Genomic DNA, 15979 nt, shown 5'->3' on the forward strand with positions numbered 1-15979 from the left:
GGGAGAGAGAGATGGGGCATGAGGGAGAGAGGGAGAAATATTGGGCATGATGGTGGAGGGGAGGAAGGGAGAGATGTTGGACCTGGGGCACAAAAGAGGGAGAGAGCTGTTGGACAATTGGAGAGAGGAAAGGATATAGGGCAAGGGGGGATGAGAGGGAGGGAGAGATACACTGGAGGTGGATAGGGGAGAAAGAGGGAGATGTTGGATCCAGGAGCAGAAAGAAGGGGTAAGAGATATGCCAGACAATGGGGAGAGAGGGAGAAATGCTGGACCATGGGGGAGAGGACAGAAGGGAAGAGAGAAGGGACAGGGAGATGAGGCTATGAGGATGGGGAGCAGAGAAAGAGGAAGCAGATGCTGGGCTAGAAGGGTGGAGGGAGGAAGACGTTGGGAATGGTAGAACAATGTTAGAGAGGCCAGGAGGGGGAGGAGGGGGTGGCAAGGAAATGAATGAGAGGATAGTGTTTACAGAGAGTAGAAATATGGTAATGGGAATGGAGGGCTGAGGAAGGAGTGAGATGGGGAATGGGACAGCTAATAGGTAAGAGAAGAAGATGGAAATTTGATAGCTGAAAAGTAAAAAGGAGAAGGATGAGGAAAAGGGTGAAATTTGAGTTGACAGGCAGGAAAAAACTAAAAAGGAATGATCAGTATGTCAGAGTCAGGTATAGTGAGGGAATAGACAAGGGACAGGAGAAAAGACAAATGGACAGCAACCGTTTCAAAGAGAATTAGCAGACGACAGACATTAAAGCAGAAAAGGAAAACTGGAACCAATGTGATAGAAAAATAAAATGTCCAGACAGCAAAGGTAGAAAAAAGCATTTTATTTTGAATATTTTAAATAGAATATGTTAGCTTTGGGAAATGTACTTAGCAAATGTCTTTGTATTGTGTTCCATAGAAAAGGAAATGCATTTCTGTTTTTTTGTTGTTTTTTGTCTAAATGTTTTTATTTCTAATTTATGATCCCTTGTTCTGTATTTAGTGAGGGTCTGTTGGTGTGATAGTAATGGCAGGTGGGGAAATTGGAGGGGAGGCAGGGAGGAGAGGGAATCGGGGATGGGGGTTCCCTCCTTTATTTTTTATTTTCTGATCTGGGCCCTAGTATGTCTAACATCAGTCCTGATCCTTGCTGTATAGCCAACTGACAGCCCCAACTGACAGCCAGAACTCTCTTCTACCAAGCTCTGCAGTCGGTGACAGCATCCTAGAGCCAGCAGCAACTAAGCATGAGTGGATTGCCAGCATTAGTGGCTTAGGGACATTGCTGCTGCCTGTCAAGCTTGATAAAAGGGAGTTCTGGCCACCTTCAGCTCACAGAGCTTGTGGATCCTCATTAGCTAAAGTACTTATATTTTGAGGTGGGGTAGGGCGGGGCAGAAAAAATGTTGTGCCCGCCCACTTTGGGCTCAGGCCCACCCAAAATTGGCTGTCTTGCTATGCCACCGCTAACAAAAGGTCTAGAAGACCCAACAACTGCATCCCTTTCACACCACCTTCCCCTAAAGGAATAAAATGAATCAGCATATTTGAGCATCTATTGGCATACCAAGCACCTAAGATTTGGAAGGAATTAAACCTTAAGTACATAAGTAATGCCATACTGGGAAAAGACCAAGGGTCCATCGAGCCCAGCATCCTGTCCACGACAGCGGCCAATCCAGGCCAAGGGCACCTGGCAAGCTTCCCAAACTTAGACTAGAACTCTTAGCCAACTATAAACAATTTAGAAAATATGTAAAATTGTCACTTCTCAAAAAATTCTTATGTTAATCTTGTTCACAATGTTCACTAGATAAGCAATCGCTGTAAGACCCAAGGTATTGTCTCAGCTCCTCCCTTATACTAAGTCCCAAAATGTAAACCACTTAGAACCTATCCAGATAAAATCAGTCTAGAAATCCCAAATAAAGTAAAGTAAACATGTAGTATTCTGTACATTGCTTATGCAAGTGGCAACTCCACCCATGCCCCGTCCATATGAATGCCCCCCCCCCTCATAGAATAATGTGTAGTCACTTTGCTGACAATTACACACAGACATGTTCACCTGCCCATGAAAGTGCTGGTGTTCTATAGATTGTAAATGGAGGTATCTAGTTATAGAATGAACTTGAATGGGCTAGATTCGGTAAATGGGGGCTAAAAAATTGGAGCTGAAAAAATAATCGGCATTCAAAAGATGAGCACCCATTATAGAAAGGCATTGAGTACCGATTTTGGTGCCCAAATTTGCGCACCAGGACTTATGCCTGCTGAAATCAGGTGTAATTCCTAGCACCCAATTTGGGCACACATCCCCAGTATTCTATAACAGTGCATGCAAATTTTAGGAACACCCCTGACCCACCCATACACCCTTTTGGGTTGTGCACTATGGGATTTGGGTGGACATTGCTATAGAATAGTGCATAGCAAGATGTGTGTGCAAATTCAAATTGGTGCCAATTAGCATTATGTTATTGGCCCTATGGCTCGTTAGCCAATTTAGTTTGGTGCACATCTTGGATTGGCATCCAAATATTGGTGCTGAGTTTTGGGTACCATATAAACTCCCAACACAAAGGTACCCTAGCATTGTCTAATACTGATCTTTAATAAGTAATACTGCATTCACATATACTAACCATAAACTAATATGGTATCTTAGGAACTCACTCATGCAAGCCTTTCACACTGCCATCCGAATCGGTACCTACATACACTGCATGGTAATTAAAACACATGCAGAGATTTGCTTTATCATGGGGAAGGCAGCTCTATTCCTGAGGAGCTGCAAGCCCGTTGGGTTTTTAAAATATTCACACCGAATTCTCCTTATTCTAAAAGGTGAGCGCCTAAATGTAAGGACCATTTGTGCACTCAGATTATAAAATACTAGCATGTTACACATTTGTGCTAAGTGCTAGGAGGGCACTAAGTGGTATTTCATCATCTAAGCATGCAACTTGCATAGCACCAAATACAATGGAGATGTTGCCATGGGCAGGGCATGGGTGTCTCCCACAATTATGTGCACATGTTATGGAACAGTGCCATTTACATGCTAAATTGTCGTATTTAGGTGCTCATATTGATGCCTGCCATAGACGTGGCATACGTAGGCATACTTAAATGTTGGCGCATAAATGGCGACTTATATTAGCATTCTATAATAGAATCTGGGCACCCAGATGCTGTTATAGAATTCGCACTTAGTGCCCAGCATTTTGGTGTCTAACCTTTGGTGCACTTTATAGAGTTGTCCCCAGTATGAATGAGATGCAAGGTTAATGGTTGCAGGTTGCATTGATTTGATTAATCGCCTAAGGCAAAGCCATCACAGCGATTTCCATTAAAAAAAAAAAGCAAAAAAGCTCAAACATTCAATACAATACATTGTAACTTGAAATTTACAACATAAGCAAATATCGTCATATACACACATGAAAAGTCAAAATAGGAGCAAAAAGCAAGCACATCCACTGTATCTCACAGGATCCTAAGACCAAGGCAGACCAACAGTTAGAAAAAGCAAAATTTAATTAGGGAAGACTGGTTGGAAGCAGGGGCGTATCTGCGTGGGGCCTCAGGGGCCTGGGCCCCCGCAGATTTCGCCCTGGACCCCCCTACCGCTGCCAACCCTCCCCCTCCATTGCTGTCGCCTACCTTCGCTGGCGGGGGACCCCAACCCCCGCCAGCCGAGGTCCGCGTCCTCCTGCCGCTGCCGGCTGCCTGTAAAGGAATTCTGTCAGCTGGCGGGGGACCCCCAACCCCCGCCAGCCAAGCCGAGGTCTTTTCATTTCTAAAGCTGGCGCCGAAAGTTTCTTCTGAGTCTGACGTCGCTGCACGTTGTACGTGCAGGACGTCAGACTCAGAAACAGAATGAGCTTCATTCTGTTTCCGAGTCTGACGTCCTGCACGTACAACGTGCAGCGACGTCAGACTCAGAAGAAACGTTCGGCGCCAGCTTTAGAAATGAAAGGACCTCGGCTTGGCTGGCAGGGGTTGGGGGTCCCCCGCCAGCTGATGGAATTCCTTTACAGGCAGCCGGCAGCGGCAGGAGGATGCGGACCTCGGCTGGCGGGGGTTGGGGTCCCCCGCCAGCGAAGGTAGGCGACAGCAACGGCGGGGGGGATCGGCAATGGCAGCGGCTGGGGGGAGGGGGATCGGCAATGGCGGCGGCGGCGGCGGCAGGGGGGGCTATAATGTGCCCCCTCACTCTGGCCCTGGCCCCCCCTACCGCCGCAGTTCAGATACGCCCCTGGTTGGAAGAGGTGTGTTTTAAGCAAAGCTTTAAATGAAGGGAGAGAGATCTCCATATGTAAAAATATAGGTAAGTTAGTACATAAGTACATAAGTAATGCCATACTGGGAAAAGACCAAAGGTCCATCGAGCCCAGCATCCTGTCCCTGACAGCAGCCAATCCAGGTCAAGGGCACCTGGCAAGCTACCCAAACGTACAAACATTTTATACAAGTTATTCCCGAAATTGTGGATTTTTCCCAAGTCCATTTAGTAGTGGTCCCACCACACTAAATATCACTTTCCGAAATGTAGAAGATGGAATTGTATGCAGTGAAGGAACAGACAATAATAATTGTTGGCTAAAGCTGAGGGCCCATCCAGGAATATACACTACATATACTGTGCACAGACACTGTGAAAACCCAACTCTCTAGGGTAACTGAGGACTAGCATATCGTACAACATCAAAAAGAGGTGAATATCTGGCAAAACTTACAAAGCACATTCAGACTGATTATTGAGGAAGTATGGTTTCCCTTGGTGTCCTTTACCATACAGTGGTATGATCCAGTGTCAGTATTATCCACTGATTCTAAGAGCAATTTTCCCGCAGGATCCTCCTTAAGCCACCTACTGTTTTTGTACCAGATGTACTTTACTTTTCCTTGCATTTTACTGGTGACCATACAAGTTAGATTTACATTGTTGCCTTCGTGAATTTCTGTTGAGGGTGCAACCAGAATCTCCGCATCTGTGTAGGGGGGAAACAGAGAGATGAATAGAGCATATGGAAGACAGCAGAGACCTGAATCTCCGTTCGCTGGGTAAATGTCTCCTGTCGTCCCCCTTCTCCCCCACTGCTAACTCCCGGCTCCGTTCCTTCTATCTCGCTGCTTCCTATGCCTGGAATAGACTCCCTGAGCCAGTACGTCAGGCTCAGTCTCTGGCTGTCTTCAAGTCTAGGCTTAAAGCCCACCTCTTTGCTACTGCTTTCGACTCCTAACCATGACTCTCTTACTCAACACCCTCACTTATCACCCCTACCACTGCAATTTCCCCACCCCTAGCTGTCTGTTCGTCTGTCCAATTTAGATTGTAAGCTCTGTTGAGCAGGGACTGTCTTTTCGAGTTAATTTGTACAGCGCTGCGTAAGTCTAGTACCGCTATAGAAATGTTTAATAGTAGTAGTAGAATCTCATCTCATAAGAACATAAGAATAGCCATACTGGGTCAGACAAATAGTCCATCTAGCCCAGTATCCTGCTTGCAGCAGTGGCCAATCCAGGTCACAAATACTTGGCACAATCCCAAAGAGAAGCAAGATTCCATGCTGCAATCCCAGGGCAAGCAGTGACTTCCCCCATGCCTGTCTCAATAGCAGACTATGGACTTTTCCTCCAGGAAATTGTCCAAACCTTTTTTAAACCCAGATACGCTAACCACTGTTATCACAACCTCTCACAATGAGTTTCAAAGTTTAAATATACGTTGAGAGAAAAAGTATTTCCTCCTATTTGCTTTAAAAGTATTACCATGTAATTTTATTGAGTGTCTCCTAGTCTTATTACTTTTCAAAAGAATAAACAATCGATTCACATTTACCCATTCACACCGCTCAGGAATTTGGAGACCTCTCCTGCTTGATTTGGCATGCAATAGCAGGCAGGATTGAAAATTTAAAAGGAATTATTTTTTCCTTTGGGTGGATCCGTGATCTTCATAAAAACACATCTCCAAGGGCTTCTTTTACAAAGCTGCGCTACTGATTCCCAGTGCAGCAAATGAGAGGAACCCATTCAATTCCTATGGGCTTCCTCTTATTTGCCACTCGGGAATCGCTAATGCAGTTTTGTAAAAGAATCTCCAAGCGCCTTACTGTTACATTATCATCATATTCCATGAGCTAATCACTTATTGTTGGGTGCTAACATGCTATATCAATCCTATTATTATAGGAACTAAGGGGCCCTTTTATCAACCCACAGTAGGGCTACCGCTGGGATAGCACACGGTGAATCTTCCCTATCGATTTATCCAATGCTTGGGTGTTCTTGGAGAGCCATTATTTGTTTATTTATTTGTTGCATTTGTATCCCACATTTCCCCACCAATTTGCAGGCTCAATGTTGCTTACATTATGCCATAGTGGCGATCGCCATTTCCGGATAGAGAATTACAAGTGGTATTGCATTAAGGTGCATAAATGGTAAAGTAGAATACAAAGCGGTATTGCATTGAAGTTCCTGAATGATAGAGTAAATTATAAAATAAGTTAGATAATCAGCTATAGAAAGTTCATTTTCGGCATGAGAAATAAAGTGGTAGTGCATATTGCGTAGCTTTCATTAGGGGCAGCGAAGGTTATTAGTCTAGTGTAAAGAGTTTGGTTGTGTCTAGTTCATGTAAAGTCTATTTGTCTAGTATTTAGGATGGATCATTATGGTATGCCTTCTTGAACAGATTGGTTTTCAGTAGTTTTTGGAAGATTGTTAGGTTGTGCATTGTTTTTATGGCCTTTGGTAGTGCGTTCCATAGTTGCGCGCTTATGTAGGAGAAGCTGGATGCATATGTGAATTTATATTTAAGTCCTTTCCAGCTGGGGTAGTCGAGATTCAAGAATGTGTGTGCTGATCTTTTTGTGTTCCTAGATGGCAGGTCTATGAGGTCTGACATATAGATCGGGGCTTCACCGTGAACGATTTTGTGGACCGGGGTGCAAACTTTGAACGCAATTCGTTCTTTTAGTGGGAGCCAGTGTAGTTTTTCTCTTAGGGGTTTGACGCTTTCATATTTCGTTTTTCCAAATATGAGTCTGGCTGCTGTGTTTTGGCCAGTTTGGAGTTTCTTAATGATTTGTTCTTTGCATCCTTTGTTCTTTGCATCCTTTTCCCACTTCATCCTTCATTTGCGCCTTTTGGTGGGATTTTGGCGTGCCTCCACCTTTGTGGATCCTATGCTCGTAGGTAATAAAATGCACACCTGCATGCATTCTTTAGCTGTCTACATGAACACCAGACTCCCAAGCGAGCATTTTAGCACTGCTTCAAACAGAATAGCCTCAAAGTAGGCACCTAGCCTAGGAACCTGTTATGAATTTACCCTTTATAAAATGGTACGAGGGACCATGTAAAAGTAGATGCACCACAGTGTTCCACCGAATGTTATGCAATTTGCTTGTAGGTGTTTTCAGGGTACAATTTTACTTAAAAGGGGGCACTGTTGCAATATAGTGGAGGAGTGGCCTAATGGTTAGTGCAACAGGCTTTGATCCCAGCATCCTGGGCTTAATTCCCACTGTAGCTCCATGTGACCCTGGGCAAGTCACTTAACCCTCCATTGGTTCAGGTACAAAAACCAAGATTGTGAGCCCTCTAGGGACAAAAATAGTATCTGCTTATAATTGGATTGTAAGCCACATTGAATCTGAACTCTGTTTGGGATAATGTGGGATACAAATGTCATTATATAAAAAAAATAAATATACAAGCATATTTTATAAAACACAAGCACATTACTCAGTATAATTCTGAGAGACAATTTAATGAAGGCACAGAGGTGCCCATGCTGCCTTTATAAAATAAAGCATCCACAATGCATCCAACATTCTAAAGGAAGGGATTAAGTACCATCAAGATCTAGAACTCCATTCTTCACAATATAGCTTAGTATCATATTCCATATAATTACTGTCACTGAAAACTCTCATATACACAAAGTCAGCAGTTCAGAAAACTGATAATGCTCTCATAAGACACATTTTTTCATAGGGCTGAAGAGGAATGGAAATTCTGGAGGTTAACTTCTTGCTAACCCACCATTTGATTATGTTAAGGAAATATTCCAAAGAAAGAAGTATTGACTTCTAAGACAAGACAGAGCTTGAGAAAGTAGCTGCTACACAAGCTGCATCACTATTAAAACACTTGGTATTAATCTATGACTTCCTGTGAGGCTAAGGAGCTCCCTAAAAGGAGATAATCATGATGTATTAAGAAAAGAAGAAAGCAAAGGCTGAGCTTACCTGGGACAAAGAAATGCAAAGATGTGTTTGCAGTGCCATAGTGATTTTTAGCTGTACAGCTATAGATTCCTTGTTCTTCCAGTCTAATATTTTTGATTTCCACTTTCAAGGAATTATGAGAAAGAGACATTTTCAATTGCTCATTGTCTGAACTGGGAAAACTGTTGGAAACCAGAAGTTTATCATTTCTGTACAAGGATATTTCTGAAGGAGGATCACTGTCCACAGTGCATGTGATAATGCCCATCTGTCTTCCTTGTGGTTCTACGAATGATGTCAATAAGGGTGTATTTGGTGCATCTGTTATGTTTGAAACAAATTTAACATTGAATTTTCTTCAAATGACTGAAATGTGATGTTAGCATTAAAATTAAAGAAAATGAAAGAAGGCAACATTTTTAAAGACATATACATTCTGGTTGACTCCCAAAATATGTAAATTGAAATGGATTTCTACACACATTAATTTGACGCTTAGGTGTTTTAAAGCAATTATTCATGATATTCAACCTTAAATGTGAACATGTGCTTTTCAACCCGAGCATACTGAGCTGGTTTTCAAGATACAAGGTGCCTATCCTAGCTTTTGTTCGCTGATTGGTTTGTGTGGCTACAAGAATGCATGTACACCTTGAAACAGATTTTTGTCAGGGGTGAAAAGAGGTTTGATTATGTTAATAACTCTTTTATATATTGCATATGTTTTCAAGTTGTGATCTGCTTTGCACATCCAGAATGACTGTAAAGGCAGAATCTACATTTTTAAATTAAGGGCTTCTTTTACTAAGCTGCAGTAAGCACTAATGAGTGCTTACCGAATGTTAAAACGCCTACCGCTGGGTGCACTGAAGCGAAACAAGCACTTTCTTTAAAACTTATGTGTGCCTTTGAGCTAGTGCAAAACCTGATGTGGAAATTTAGTCCTACCCAAACCACGCCCCCTTGAAATCTCTACATGGTGTGGATACTCACATCTAAATAGCAGCTTGTTGAAATTAGTGTTTACATGTATATAATATACACATGTAAGTAATGCTATGAACACATGGATATGTGTCTAAAACAGGGGTTCTTAACCCAGTCCTTGGTACATACCAGTTTTCAGCATATCCATAATGAATATGCATGAGATAGTATCTATCTCCATTGTATGCAAATCTATCTCATACATATTCATTGTGGGTATCCTGCAAACATAACCGGCTAGGAGTATTCCGAGGACTGGATTGAGAACCACTGGTCTAAAATAATAGCTTTTGTAAACCATTCCCACATTTACATAAAAACAAAGGCGCAAATTGTCACGGGCTTAGATGGGATCTAAATACATAACATAAGACGTTATGTAGCTTGATTTACTGAATCCTTTAAATGGATTGCTGGTTGCCCAAAGTACATGCCTACTCTCATAAGGCAACTATTTTTAGACACACTAAGATAAGGCATTTAAAGCAGTTTTTTTGGGGAGTGTGGTTGAAAGCTACACTTGTAGATTTAGAGGTGTAGCTATCAATGTGGGCTACCTTTAAGTTGTTCTATTTTAATGCTAACTTGTGTAATTGTAGCATTGGTTCCTTTTCATACAGTGAGACCTAGTCACTAATAAAGGAATTCAAAGTAAACACATCTTAATGGTAGTCCACTTTGATAACTCCCCCCCCCCTTAATATTTAAAACTGTAGACATGTAACAGCAGACTACTAATTTATGGGCTACTTTACTAAACTGTGCTAAAAGTAGCCTGTGCTATTACTAGCGCGTGGGTTTCCTGCACACTGAGGCCATTTTTAGTGCGGCTGTAAAATGGTCACATTTTCCAATTGTTCGATTAACAGCCATGTACTAATTTTCCAATTAGTGCATGGCCTTTACTGTGAGAGCCCTTATTGACACCTATTTACTAGGCAGTAAGGGCTTCTTCTCTAACCACACGCTAATTGGTTAGTGTGCAGTGATGCAGCTATACTAGCTGATTAGCGCTGGACATGCCCACTCTCTGCCCCAAAATACGTTCCCAGCACTAAAAAATATTTTAATTTTTTTAGCTCCTGGGAAGCACGTGCCAATCTGTAAACTACTGGACCTCTAGCCCTCTAGCCCAAATAGATAATTTGGGCCTGTGTTTGGGGGTGGGGTGGGGGTGGGGGCTCTGGAGGTCCACTGGCCCTACAGCCCCTTGCATTAGTTCAGGCATTTTTTTTTGACAGCCTGGACCTGTCAAACAACTTCTGTGGGCGTGTCCCCAGGCACAATTCTCCCACAAGAGTACCCCAATGATCAGAGCTAATAGTGTGCCTAAATTTGCATTCTATTAGCTCTGATCATAGGGGTGTTATTTCCCCGTACTGTTCTGGTGCAAATTTTACAGCGCTGTTTGGAACAGCATGGGGAAATTGATCATCAGGGCCCAAGAGAAGCTACTGGAGCACCAGAATGAGGCTTGAAGTTCCCTGATAGAGGCTATTGAGCATCAGAATGAGGCTTGGAATACACAGAGGCAGCCAAAGGACTCACAATTGGAAGAGCTCACTGTCGCACCCTCTGTCAAAAATTCCTGGCTATGCCACTGTTGATATATCCTGACATGAATGTCTCAATTCCATTCTCTATATTCTGAGCCCCATTTTATTTAGAAGGTATAGAGAAGTGAGATGTCAGGTAATAATTAGGAATGGGTGAACTGGTTTGAATTAAATTCAAGCCTTGGTAGAATTAAGGAGCGGGGATTGAAGGAATTTATATAATCAATGTCAAACCAGCAGAAACCATGGAACAATCCAAATCAATGATTCAGATCCTTTTCCTGTACACTACAGATGTACAATATCTGACGATTTACACAATCATAATCACTTTCACACCACTACTGGACATACAGAGTACTGTGGTAAATATTCAGATCAATAAACCCTACCCAAGGAGCATACAATCTCAGTGCCTCATTTACCAATGTGTGTGGAGTTAACACACAAGGAGATTAATTTTACAAAAGTTTGCCTATGTTTGAAGGCCAAGTGGTTGCCTATTTTAGGCAACCTTTATAAAGACACATGGAGGGGCATAATCAAAAGGGACACCCAAGTTTTGTTGAGGACGTCCTCGCAAAACATCCTGATGGAGGGGCGGGGAAACCCATATAATCGAAACAAGATGACCGTCCATCTTTCATTTCGATAATATGATCAGGGATGTCCAAATCTTGAAATTAAGGTCGACCTTAGAGATGATCGTCCCTAGACTTGGTCGTTTCTGATTTTCGGCGATAATAGAAACCAAGGACGACTCTCTCAGAAACAACCAAATGCAAGCCATTTGGTCATGCGAGGAGCCAGCATTTGTAGTACACTGGTCCCCCTGACATGCCAGGACACCAACTGGGCACCCTAGGGAGCACTGCAGTGGACTTCATAAAATGCTCCCAGGAACATGGCTCCCTTACCTTGTCTGCTGAGCCCCCCAACCCCCCCCCTAAAACCCAATACCCCAACTGTACACAACTACCATAGCCCTTACAGGTGAAGGGGGCACCTAGATGTGGGTACAGTGGGTTTGTGGTAGGTTTTGGAGGGCTTGCTGTTTCCTCCACAAAAACAGGTAGGGGGGGATGTGCCTGGGTCTGCCTGCCTGAAGTGCACTGCACCCACTAAAACTGCTCCAGGGACCTGCGTACTGCTGTGATGGAGCTGAGTATGACATCCGAGGCTGGCAAAAAATATTTTGAAACCTATTTTTTGAGGGTGGGAGGAGGTTAGTGACCAGTGGGAGAGTAAGGGGAGGTCATCACCGATTCTCTTCGTTGGTCATCTGGTCATTTTGGCCACCTTTTTGTGCTTTGGCCGTAAGAAAAACACGACCAGGTAAAGTTGTCCAAGTGCTCATTGTAGTGGAAGTGAATTTTAAAGATTGTTTTTCAACTCTGCCTTGACCGACCAGTGTACTCGGGATCTGTATTTGTGATTAGAAGTAATTCTGTTTGAAAATGATTGTTTAACTTTGATTGTATAAAAATAAGTTGGAATGTAGAAGATAAGACACAGCTCTAATTAATTTGTTATGTGAAGGGAAAGATGGGGCCTGCTTTCAAGTTCAGACTGGCCACCTGGACTGGGAAACATGTGACCACATTCCCACAGTATGGCTTGTTTACCTAAACAGAGAAGCATCCTGTAATTTTTAGTTCTGAACCTCATAAAAAGGGGAGTTCCTTTCAGTGTAAATTGGGAGCTCATCTGTGAGTAACATATGAACTGCACAGAGAACCATGTTTCCTGGTCAAAGAAACTCCTGGCTTTCGCTGTGAATAGGGCCCCCCCAGCTGATGATAAGAGCCTGGATGATGTAAGGACCAGTGATGATTGTTTTATTGCTTCTTTTCCTGGTCTAGGAGCTCTTAGCATTGCTTATATGTACAGACCAGTGATGTAATGATTGTTTAAAGATAGGTATTGTTTCTTTTTAGTTATATAGCTAATCATTGTGTGTACATAGCTTAATAATTGTATATATCTTAATCATTGCAGATTTTAGAACCTCTAATAAAAGTCTCATTTACCTAATACAAATCCAAAAGAATCCACAGTAATTATTGAGTAGTCTGTGTCAGTGAAGCAGGCTGTAAATCCATAGCAGTACACTCATCAGGGATGCCCTTTTTTTTCCATTATGGGTCGAGGACATCCATGTGTTAGGCATGGTCAAGTCCCGCCTTCACTACGCCTCTGACACGCTCCCTTGAACTTTGGCCATCTCTGCAACGGAAAGCAGTTGGGGACGTCCAAAATCAGCTTTCGATTATACCAATTTGGATGACCCTGTGAGAAGAATGCCCATCTTCCGATTTCTGTTGAAAGATGGGCGTCCTTCTCTTTTGAAAATGAGCCCAATAGGCACAAAACTGCAGATAGACTTTTTTTTCATAAAAATGTCCAAATTGCTATTTTTGAAACTAATTTTTAAGATGATTTTCTATGCAGTTCATCTAAATCTCAAGGGGGCATGTTGGAGGCATGGATGGGACTAGGGTGGGACTTGGGCCAGTTTATGATTTGGATGTTTTTCTGCAATTATGGAACATTGTAAAAATGTCCAGGGCAAAATATAGGATGTTTTTTGCTAGACCTGTTCCAATAATAACTAAGTGCCAAAAGATTCCCAACCTGACCACTGGAGTGACTAAGGCATAACACCCCTTACTCCCCAGTGGCCACTGACCCCCTCCCACCCTCCTAAGAGGTGAAAGTGACAGTACATACCAGGATCTATGACAGCTTCAGATGTTATGGCCAGTCCTATTAGAGCAGCAAGCAGGTCCCTGGAGTAGCCTAGTGATTAGTGCTAGTGATTGGTGCAGTGGACTGTAGAGAAGAAGACCCAAACCCATATCCCACTCTAACTGGTACACTTGTGGTGGAAAGTGTGAGCCCTCCAATACCCACAAAAAACCTAATGTACCCACGTATAGGTGACACCCGCAGACATAAGGGCTATTGCAATGGTGTACAGTTGGGTGTGGTAGGCTTTTGGTAGGTTTTGAAGGGCTCACCATACAATATGAGAGGGTTAATAGTAAGGTGTGTACCTGGGACCTTTTATGTGAAGTCTACTGAGTGTTTTTGCCTTGGACTTTTTTCGAAAATACTTCAAAAAAGATAGATGAACTGAGCACAAAAACATCTAGCAAATGGCCATTTTCAAAACAAAAAGTTGGACATTTTTCTGGTATGAAAATGGCAGTGTTTGCTACTGGATTTTTGAATGTTTTCCACGAAACGTCAAAAATTGGATTTAGACATCATATCAAAAATGCCCTTTATAGTTGCTTTGCTGTTGCTTTGGATCCACAGAATTTGAGATGATAATGTCTTAATGCCCATGAGTTTATGAAACCCTGATTTATGTGTTCTTTGCCTTAATATTAATAGACTAGAGATATATGAACTGTAGCGATTACATACTTACAGAAGACACGTAAAGTGACTGGGGGAGAGCTCCTGTCCCCGTTGGTACTCTGAGCCTTGCAAGAGTAGGAGCCCGCATCACTACTAGTTACTTTCTGAAACACAAGAGAACTTGTAGAGCCTTGCTGAAACCATTTTGTGTTCTTATACCAGGTGTAACTGGTGACAGGATATGTACTTCTCATGGCAATGCAGGTGAGGGTGACTGTATCACCCTCATGTAAGCTAGTGGCTGGATTCATCACAACCCTTGCACCTGTAGAAAAACAACCTGAATTGTAACTGCTAACGAAAGCATGCTCATCCCAAAATACTGCTATGTCCACAGAAATGCATGTCAGCCATACGTTTGTTTGGTAATCGAACATGTTTGGTTTGTGTAATTCAGTGCATTCTGTTTTGTTTATATAGAAAGGGTTTTTAATTATAGTGCAGGTACAAAATCCATTGGTAGAATACAATTAGCTGCACTTCACAGCTGTTAAATACAGAGCTATTCTCTTCAGCATGACTAGTAGCTATGGGTGTAGGCTGTGCTAGCCATAGGAAGTCCTAAAGATTTAAGTGTGACTGCCTGCTGCTGCTCAGCTATACCTGCTGTGTTTAAGTACAGAGCTCTCTGCAATTAGCATTTAATGCTATTTGCCTCCACCACTGCATTCATTTAACACTAATTATAATAAATTGGCTTCCTTCACCAGCTACAGTATGTCTATGATGGATTTCATTGTAAAACTGAAATGTATTTTATGCACGTAGAAAGGGCTGTGAAACTTCAAATCTAGGTGGAATACAGGGCCCTTGTTTGTTGCACCATCTTACGATAAGGATATTATGTGATTGGAAATTTAAAATCCTGCAGCATATCTGTTCTGGAAAATATGTCACTGCCTTACTATTTAAATAGAGAACAACCTTGTAAAAATCATTGAAGGAAATGTTTGTAAATGCCACCTTGATTAAATACTAGCATAAATCCTGCAGACATTGTGACACGTGGTTATTCAAAGTTGTTAAATCATGTACATTTACACCTGCGTAGGTGCATATACAATGTGTAATTGCATAATTTACAACTCATGCTTCTACCCATATTTCACATCTATATGCAGAAAAGGGCTTTTAGAAAATTGTGCAAAAAGGAAACACAGGAGAGGGAATCCACTCATACAAGAGCAAAAACCAAGAAACACAAGGAGCCTTCAAGAGTGGGGGGCGTCAACTCAATATTTTATTGAACAGTCCCAACACGGTCCATGTTTCGGGGAAACCTTCTGCATCAGGGGTCTGTCAGATATAGTGGTGAAAGTCTGCCAGAACGTGATAAACGTTAGAGCAGTGAAATGTGGATTCAAACCAGCAAAGTAGCTCTTGGATGACCTGCACTTTACCACAGAGCATCCAAGAGCTGCTTTGCTGGCTTCAATCCATATTTCACTGCTCTAAAGTTCATTACTTTCTGACAGACTTTCACCACAATATCTGACAGACCCCTGATGCAGGCGGTTTCATCAAAGCACAGATTTTGTCGGGTCTGTTCAATAAATGATTGAGTTTACGGCCCCACTCTCGAAGGCTCCCTGTGCTTCTTGGTTTTCACAATAAAATTGTGCAAATGCGTGCACACATAAAAAGTATGCACTTATTTGAATGTGATCCATAAATAGACTCTCCTGGAGATGTAATTTGGGCAGAGCCGAGGCAAAAATTTGATGCACATGTGTATTTTATAAAAAACAAACACACTTGTAGAGTACACACAAATGT

The 15979-nt window shown here is 42.3% G+C and overlaps 1 protein-coding gene across 4 annotated transcripts in view; it reads right to left on the reverse strand.

Moving 5' to 3' along the window:
• Positions 1–15979, reverse strand: part of SIGLEC1 (sialic acid binding Ig like lectin 1) — a 135836-nt gene that overhangs the window by 26086 nt on the left and 93771 nt on the right. For all 4 annotated transcript variants that reach the window (XM_030190979.1, XM_030190976.1, XM_030190978.1 and 1 more), the window contains 3 exons: positions 14214–14468; positions 8256–8555; positions 4731–4985 (listed from right to left, as the gene is read on the reverse strand). In XM_030190979.1, coding sequence (XP_030046839.1) covers positions 4731–4985; positions 8256–8555; positions 14214–14468 — 810 coding nt within the window. The remainder of the gene's footprint in view (positions 1–4730; positions 4986–8255; positions 8556–14213; positions 14469–15979) is intronic.

The sequence above is a fragment of the Microcaecilia unicolor genome, chromosome 2, assembly GCF_901765095.1.
Source record: "Microcaecilia unicolor chromosome 2, aMicUni1.1, whole genome shotgun sequence".
NCBI lineage: Eukaryota > Metazoa > Chordata > Amphibia > Gymnophiona > Siphonopidae > Microcaecilia > Microcaecilia unicolor.